Here is a 9,300-nt window from a genome sequence, read left to right as displayed (position 1 = left end):
CCAGTTTGTTGTTCAGATGAACACCAAGGTACCTGTAGCTGTCCACAGCCTCAATGTCCATATCTTGGATGTTCAGTGGTTGCAGTGGAGGATGTTTGTGCCTGCGGAAGTCTACCACCAGCTCCTTGGTTTTACTGGCGTTGATCTGGAGGTAGTTCAGCTGGCACCAGTCCACAAAGTCTTGGGTCAGTCCTCTGTACTCCTTGTCGTCCCCATCAGTGATGAGGCTGACTATTGCAGAGTCATCAGAGAACTTCTGCAGGACATAACCAGAACTTCTGGTTATGAGAAGAGCAACTAATAAACCTAAACATTACATCAAAGTACCACGAGTGCAGCTCAGTGATGTTTCATTTTTAACACTAGGCCGATGTTTCATAGACAGACTGCTCTACCAAACTGCACACTTCCTGCTGGGTCTCTTTCACAAAAGTTTTAATTTGAAACTAAGGGAGGAAGCAATTTTATTCATGGTACTGTGACATTGTGGGTCAGCTGATGTGATTTTTATTTTCTCATAAACTGGGGAAGTCAACATTTAGGACAGAACAAAATGGAGGAATTATTGAGTCCACTACAATATGTCCTTACATCAATATAAAACTGTCCCCAAAATGACCTTTTAATGAGTCTAAATGTGATCGATCTAATGCGTTTATTAACTTTTCTTCATTCTATCATTTGCATTGATTTAAACAAAACACACAGCCCATGGTTCTGGATTTGGGTTTACTGATCTGCAAGCCAAACGTTGTCTTTGGCTCACTGAAGGAGTCTACCTGTCCAAGAACTGGTGTCCAGTGAGTGGTCTCTAACTGGTCCCTCCAGGCCCCAGACCTGAGTACATATATACAGTGTGTATTTTGTATATCGTGTTATCATAAAAATAACAAAAACAGAAAAAAAACAAGTAGGCATTCATGGACAAGGGATGAGAACAGGTCGCTGTTTGAATGCTACAATCCAAGTAACCCCACTGGAGGCGGTTCCATGAATAGGATGTGGACCTTATGGATTTTTTGACACCCAACATCTGGACTAACCTTGAAATAACTAGTAGCTCAGTGTACCAACAAGAAGTTCCAAGACGTAACTGGTATCACAATTGGAGCTTTATAAAGTACAATACAAATGCCAGGGCATGGGCGACCCAGGATATCATGTAAGGTGATCATGTTCACAGAGAGAATAGTGGTTCAGACACTCACCAGTCTTCAGCCTCCATCCTTTTGCTTAACATAGACTTAGGTCATCGTAGTTCAGTGGCTCCCAAACTTTTTTTGCTAGGACCCCCTTTGTTTTACAAGAAAAATGTTTGTGCCCCCCCACCACTTAAACACCCCCCCAAACACCTTCCCAGACGCCTTAATGCCCACTTACACCATGGGCCATCTGACCTCAGGAAATCACATGATAGGGTGGGGCTAGGTTTCACAATGAGCTCAACTGAAACCCTGGCTGATTGTGACCCACACCCGTTTTCACACCTCGGCTCATGTGATTAGGTAGAGGATCATCAGGGGGTCCTTTGTCCCTCTTTGGGGGGACACTGCCACAGGGTTTAAATCTGGGACTCTACACCATTTGACCCTAGAACTGACGCTATTCTTTCCAAGCTCCTTAGACTACGATGACCTGGATGACTGAGAACCTTCACAGACATATCTTGGCACTTGTGCAGGTGAAGCCAGGGAGGATATGCTTCATCATATTCTCTAGTCTTTGACTTGGAAGGAAGTTGGTTTGGAAACTTATTTGGCGACGTTTCATCGCTTTGCGTTTGTGTGGGAGCCCCATCAAAAAGCTGTCCATTATGCTAGCAGTGTCCAAGCATTCTTTTTTTTTCTTTTCATATCCCAGAGTGATCCCTGCCTCTCTTCTTTTGCAAAACAAAAGCCAAACTGTGAGCCTGGTTGGATAAGTGGTGAAAAAAATAAGAAATAAAAACTAAGAAAAAAATAAAATAAGAAAAGGTATGCAAGTGAATTTTGGGGATGTTAAATCCTCTGAATGTAACTAAGCAGCTCAAAGAAAGCTTAGAGTAACAGTTCAAAGAAAATGTCATATTTTTCACATTTTTTCTCTCATGTGGCAAAATGTAAACTGCTGTTCAAAACATTTAGTGTTAAAATCATACATACACAACCATAGCCCTTAGACAACACTGAAATGAAAAACATTGAATAAGAAAAGTAATGTGGAGTGGGTTAAACAGCCGCTCATTTTGTCATTCTCATAGATGCCAATCTGAAAGTGTTGCTGAGCCTGCACCTGATGAACATGCCTGTTTTATAATCAGAGATGGTGAGAGCTGCTGTCCCCTAACTGTGCTTTCATAGTAAGTTAGTAACTCATAGCACAGCAGTGAAAGCTGAGGCAGCAGAGCACCTCGCATGCTGCTCTTCCATCAGTTTACACTCACACAGCAGCAGTTTATTTACAGTGCACAGATGCAAACCACCAGAAACATGCTGCTGCCCTCGCTGCTCGCCCAGCTCCAGCCAGACTGAAATAAATGCATCTTTGACAATTGTCCACTGTGGCCACAAGATGGCAGAAATGTAAACGCTGGATTAACATATTAATTGGCAGGTGATGAGCTTTATGACAGCAGTGTCTGTGATGAAAGGAAACAGATTGCTTTTCTTTGGTACATTTTTAATTTATTTCTAATTTTGATTTGACCTTGACTAATGAAACGCCACTCAGTGAATGAACGCTAACAGGAAGCCCAGCCAAAAGGGAAGCCACTCTGACTCAGACTAACAAGGAGGTGTTAATGCAGCTGGTGCAGCTGGTTTTGATGAGCAGAATGACTAAAACAGTTCAATATAACATCAAAGAGCAGCAAAGAAGAAATTTAGTACTAATCCCCAAGCCTTTAGAAAGAATATGCAGTACAGATAAATCAAAGATCCACACCCCCCAAAAGTTCAGATCAAATACAGATTTTCATGGAGGTGGAAATACTCTGTGCTGCTGCTTTGCTTTGCTTCCAGATTACATCTTGTTGAAGAGTTATTGCTATAAGTTATAAGTAAAAGTTATAAGTAAAAGTACAGACACATGACTGATCAGAAAAAGACGTGTTTGTTTCCTGTGGATACAAAGCTGTAAACACAAAGAGGAAATGGTTGCATGTTAGAAGTGTGCAAGTTGCAAGTTGCAAGTTAGAAGTGTGATCACTGTGTGTTTCATGATCTGCAAGAATATCGTTAGACTGAGAGGACATACAAGCAGCTTTTCCTGCTCACTGAAATCTGCAAAAATACAGGTGAGTCTTGCTAGTTGCTCTGTGCACACAGGTGTTTCTTCCAAAAACTTCACGTACAGTTATCTGAACAGCTGAACTAAAAGCTCTGCTCATATGTTCTGAGGAAAGATGTACAAAACTTTTTAACAGCTGAACTGCAGTATTATAAAAACGTGAGTGCTACAGACATAAAATCTGAAACTGAACATTTGATACTTCACACGATGATAATCATAGTTTCACATAAAAAATGTTCCTCATTTTCATTATCTGTGATAACACATAAATATTCAACATTCACTGTTTTCTTTATTTCTTCCCCATCAAAATACTTGGATATGACTTAATGTAAAATACAGATGTTTCCTTGATTTTCAGTGTGAGGCATGAAGATCTGAACCAGTGTGAAACTTGGTGCATTATATGTGACAGCTTAACACCTTGCTCACATTCAGATATCATCACATTTGGCGCACTTCCATGTTACAATCTCTTTGTAAAACAACATGAGGAAGTGAATCATTGGTCTTTGACTAACAGTAGACTCTATCGAGCCAGATACTTTGAAAGACGGATCTCAATGAAAAGGATTAATTTTTCAGCTTCAGGAACATGGTTGACCCAAAAAACATGACTTCGCCTTTGAACGAGACCTGTGATCCTGTCGGCACATCGGTCAACCCTTTCTTTATGCTGGTCTACAGCCTGTTGTTTCTGGTAAGTTTCAAATCTTCAGACTGTGGACTGTTATTAATTTGACAAAAGATCTTTGTGCATGTGCTAAATTCCTGTTCTCCATGCTCCGTGTCTGTTCAGGTAGGTTTACTCCTCAATGGCTTGATCCTGAAGTTTTACTTTTGTGGAGCTCAGCAGCAGGCATCAAGCAGCTTGATGGTCTACATGAAGAACCTGACAGCTGCTGACTTCCTGCTCTGCCTCTCTCTGCCACTGCGCATCAGCCACTATGGTAGCACATCAGTCATCGTTTGGCAGCTCTACTGCAGCTTTGGAGCTTCTGCCCTCTTCCTCAACATGTACGCCAGCATCTTATTCATGTGTTATGTAGCTGCCAACAGGTGAGGAGCCTTTACTGCTAATGATTACAAAAAGTGTTAATGACCACAAACGCTGTGTCCCTGACTAAATTATCAATGTGTATGCACTGTTGCACCCAATGTGACCCTGTGTCCTGTATTGAGATTCACTGCCCGTTAAACTCTCTCTTGCATCACTTCCTCCAAGGAACAGACACATGTTGTATTTGGACAGGATTTAATGCAAAAAAGTGTGAAACTCAAATGACACAAAATACAGAAATGTCACATAAACTCAAGCTTAGATTTGAATTCTTTCTATTGACATATAAAACACATCATACATTTCAAATCACTTTAATAATATCATATACCCTGTCTGATAATTGACCACAGGTAAGAAACTTACTCATATTGCCACTCAAAGGGATTTAATACAGTGGACGGCTTTAGATTGGAAGGAACAACCATGTCTTGCTTCACTCATGAGCAACTTCCTGTCACACTTCTAATAACTAACAGTTCCTGAAAGCAGCAACTCAGTGGTATTAGTTTCAGTATGGTAATCTCAGGCACTCTGTTGCAGCACCCCCGTGAGGATGAAGGTTGGCTGAGAAAACAGACAGTGAGTGTGATGGAGTTCAACAGAAAACAAGCATTTATTCAGGCCATTTTTTAAATACTGTTTGTTTTTGTTTTTTTTAATGTTTTCTATTTTTTTTTTTGTCTGTGTTATTTGCCAAGATTACTTTAATGATCCTAATATCACCGGAAAAGCACAGAGTTGATACTGTCAGGAACAGTTGGAATTTTTTCAATCGTGCCAATGGTTGAAAGTTATGGTAATTTGACCTAAAATGACAGATTTGGCTCCACTGTGACTGATTAGTTGAAGTTGGATGCTTTGTCTTCTCTATTCAGGTATCTGAAGATCGTCCGACCTTCAGGAACTCGTGGCCTGCAGTCAGTACGAACTGCCAACATTGTCTCCATGGTCACCTGGATTTGTCTCCTGGCTCCATCAGTTACTTACAGCATCATGTTTTTAATCACCCAGAAACCTCTGACCTCTATCCCCAACCACTGTGAGCTCCTCTTTAGTGCATCAATTAGTCTGATGTTTAAAATCATGCACACCTTCTCTGCTATCGTCTTCCTGTTGGTGTCCATATCCCTGGTCTTCTTCTACTACAGCACCTCTCGCAGGGTGTTGCAGGCACAGCAGAGGCAGCTGGCCTCCTCTGGCTCTGAGAAGCTGGTGAAGTCTCGCAGGAACATGTTGGTGCTGGTCAGCATCTTCTGTGTTTGCTTTGTGCCCTATCACCTGGCTCGACTTCCCGACACTTTCCTTTTGAACACCTGCTCTGTGGATCCAGTGTTGTACTACCTGAAGGAGGCAGCCACCATGGTGTCAGTTTTCAACATCTGTCTGGACCCTCTGGTTTACTTTTTCCTCTGTAAGACTTTTCGGGCCCAGGTGAGAAAGGCGTCCAGGAGGACCAACATCCAACAAGCAAACACAGAGAGTCAGAGCACTGAGGAGAAACTGAGCATCATTAAGAGCAGCAAGTCAAACCAGTGAGCTGTAAGGAAACAAAAATCAAGTCATCACAAAGGCAGGACTAGATGTTATTCAGTTTTTCTTTTTGTTTTAAGGATCACAAAAAGAAAAACTGTAGCACAGGAGTTTCTGCTGAGCTGCAGTAAAAGGCTGAATCAGCCAAATTCCACCTATTAGTACAACATGTGATTTAACATGAATAAACTGAACCAGTCTATGATAAACATCATACAAACAATGCATGGTGTCAACACAGTACCCCATAAATGCCAAAGCTGGCCACCTTGAGTTTCCCTCTACCAGGTGTCTGTTTCTGTAAAAAAATATTTTTGTACACACTATATTTTAACACATTTTGCTGATATAAAGACTTGGCAATAATTAAGGAATAAAGTAGAAATGTGACAATTAAATATTTTCTGAGTTTTTACTTTTTACCCCTGAGTCACCTCAAACACACCAGCATTCATCTACAGGCAGTCCGATCATTGTTTATCTCATAATACCAGGTGAAACATTCACAGCTATTTCCTCTGAAGGAAGTTGTAACTCTTTTTCACCAGTGGGTGGAGATGGGAGGTCTAATCTGCTGAAAATCAGTAACTGTTACAATATAGGATAGGATTCAACTTTGTTGCCATTACACATGTATAAATGCAGGGTCATGAAATACAGTTTGCATCTAATCAGAAGTGCAAGAGTAGTAAGTGCAATAACACACATGTACAGATGATCTGTATAGCATATAGATGTTCTCTATTACTGTACAGATGGGCAGATATACAGATGCACCACGAACAATTATACAGACTTTCTAAATAGATGTGCTACATATAGACCAATGTACCGGTGTGAGTTAAACAGATCTACAGAGTCCTATGAGTGTACGCACCATAACAGAGACTATGCCAGTGTCCTAAAGCAGCGGTCTCCAACCTTTTTTGCGCCACGGACCGGTTTATGCCCGACATTATTTTCACGGACCGGCCTTTAAGGTGTCGCGGATAAATACAACAAAAATAAAACTAGTACCGGTACCGAAAAAAAAAAAGATTTATTCATAACACACGTGAAAAGACCCAGGAAAACCGAGTTAACGATAAAAACGATAACAAAATAACGCTGAAAATCGATAAAAACCCTGAAAACTATACATTTCACACCTGAGCCTCAACTCTTGCGGCCCGGTACCAAACGACTCACGGACCAGTACTGGTCCGAGGCCCGGGGGTTGGGGACCGCTGTCCTAAACTATAACAGTAACCACTGTGAGCATATGGTGAATGTTGAGAATGTTGGTCACTGGGAGGGATAGGGGGGTGTGGATGGAAAGGTTCAGCGGGAGATTGAGTTCAGTGGGGTGACATCTGTGGGTAATAAGCTGTTCCTAAACCAGCTGGTTTTAATCTGCAGGGTCCTGTAGCGTCTTCTGGAGGGGAGGAGCTGGAAAAGTTTATTGTCAGGATGAGAGGAGTCCCTGAGAATGATGCATGCTCGTGTATACCTCTCTTCTTGTGGACATCCTCAATAACCGGAAGTGGTGTCCCTGTGATATTTTGGGCGTTGTTGGCCGCTGCAGTGCCTTGCGGTCAGCAACAGAGCACAGTTGGTCAGGATGCTCTCTATCGCACACCAGTAGAAGTTTGCCAGTATGTCAGTAGACAGGTGGTTCTGCTACAATGTCTTCAAGAAAAAGAGGCACTGATGGTTGACAGATACAATTATTTCATGGTGAGACCTGAAGGAGTCAACTGTGCCAAAAGGAATTAATTAAATACACCATTAAATAATTAATTAAATGTGTCAATAATTAATGAAATGTGTCAATAATTAATTAAATATGTCAATAATTAATTGTAAAATTAATTAATTGTAAATATTTATGTAATTAAATTTTCCGATTTTAATTCATTATTGACACTTTTAATTAATTATTTAATGGTGTATTTAATTAATTCATTATGGCAGTCCTGGCCCTGCGGCTGTCTTCAAGAATTTATTTTATCTGTCAGCCTCACCCATCAGGTGGCCAAGTCAGGGGGCGGGGTTCACACTGATAGAGTCATAACCATTGCTTTTGCCTGGTGGCCGTTGTTTAGTGGGTACTCCCAGTGGAAATGATCCCCCCCCCTCTTTCCTCCTTGTATAAAAAGATGTTAAATGTTAGTTTTAATTCAAAATCAATGCTTAACAAAGTTTAATGAACACCAGATAACAAAGAAAACGAATGGTTAAGCCTAACATGCTCAAGTGAGACATCAAACTTTACTAAAACTATGCAGTTATGAAACGTGACTTTAACCTCAGCCAAACCGATTTGCTCAATTGTAAATAAAACAGCAAAGTAAACATGACCCAACAGACAAAACCTGAGTGAATTATGTCCTGTGTTTAATCACTGAGAGCGAAAACTCAGCGGAGGTTTTAAAGCTGTGTGCCAGTGACCGGATATCAGCCGCTGATAAAGTTGGTCCGTGGTTCGAGTACTCTAGTTTTCTCAGTGTCCGTCACCTCCTTTTAAATCTCGTTTGTCATCTTTAACACAGGTCAGTCACTCTGAATGAAACACAAGCTCCAGCAGCTCTGCGCTCAGGAAACAAACTACATTTACTTATCTTGTACAGAATACTGTGCCGAAATTACGTTATATCAAGCTGCAGCTGCCCACGTTAAACTGTGACTATCACCAGGTAACGTGGGCGTCTTTCCTGAATTAGCAGCAGGTGTTAAACAGCTGACAGGTGAGGAGGATGTATGCAGAGAAGCTGAGGGTCTGTCGAGCTGATCGCTGGTATCGTGAGCACAATGTCGGCTCGTTATTTAAGTTACAGAAGCACAGAGACACAAGACCAGGCAGAAAGAGACAACCGTCACGTGAAAATGAGAATCTGCGGATGCAACATGTGGAACACACAATTCTAACCGGTTAACGTAAAAAACAGTTGGAACATCGGAGCTGTGAGCTCAGTTCATTGTCAGCTGACTGTTATCGGAGCTAGCAACATCTGGGAAAACATCGGAGGACTTTTGCAAACATGCTTTATGTTGACAACCTGATCAGATATATAAAGATTACACCACTACATATTATTAAAGTATAGTTTGTGACAGAAAAACAGGGTATTTTAAAACTTTATTTACAGTTTAGAGTAGGGCTGGGCGATATGGCCTAAAATTCATATCGCGATATAATTTGAAGCACGTGCGGTAACGATATATATCGCGATATATTCTTTTCTTCTGTATAACGTATTTTCCACACTACAAGGCACACTTAAAATCCTTTAATTTTCTCAAAAATCGAGAGTGTGCCTTGTGTATGAATTCTGGTTGTGCTTACTGACCTCGAACCGATTTTAGCTGCAGGAATCTGTTAAAAATGTTTTAGTACAACTTTGGTAAGCTGCACTGCTTGATGGATTGTCAGAGCATTACGGCTGCCGTAGTGAGGA

At 41.1% G+C, this 9,300-nt stretch overlaps 1 protein-coding gene across 1 annotated transcript; it reads left to right on the top strand.

The window, feature by feature from the left end:
- Positions 1-3,865: 3,865 nt before the first annotated feature.
- On the top strand, positions 3,866-5,869 carry LOC146634993 (P2Y purinoceptor 14-like). The gene is made up of 3 exons (XM_085350497.1): positions 3,866-3,970; positions 4,070-4,329; positions 5,209-5,869. The coding sequence occupies exons 1-3, from the start codon at positions 3,866-3,868 to the stop codon at positions 5,867-5,869; spliced, it is 1,026 nt and encodes a 341-aa protein (XP_085206623.1).
- The last annotated feature ends 3,431 nt before the right edge of the window (positions 5,870-9,300 follow it).

The sequence above is a fragment of the Diplotaxodon limnothrissa genome, linkage group LG3 (assembly GCF_057381915.1).
Source record: "Diplotaxodon limnothrissa isolate DT_005_m linkage group LG3, D_limnothrissa_male_GT1.1, whole genome shotgun sequence".
NCBI lineage: Eukaryota > Metazoa > Chordata > Actinopteri > Cichliformes > Cichlidae > Diplotaxodon > Diplotaxodon limnothrissa.
Note: the sequence above shows the minus strand (reverse complement) of the source record. Positions and strands in the feature narration are given on the sequence as shown.

Excerpts from the sequence above, each read along its gene's own strand:
- LOC146634993 (XM_085350497.1), top strand. The coding sequence starts at position 3,866 with ATGGTTGACCCAAAAAACATGACTTCGCCTTTGAACGAGACCTGTGAT. Across the intron at positions 3,971-4,069 it reads TCTACAGCCTGTTGTTTCTG|GTAGGTTTACTCCTCAATGG; the intron begins GTAAGTTTCAAA and ends GTGTCTGTTCAG. Across the intron at positions 4,330-5,208 it reads TGTTATGTAGCTGCCAACAG|GTATCTGAAGATCGTCCGAC; the intron begins GTGAGGAGCCTT and ends TTCTCTATTCAG.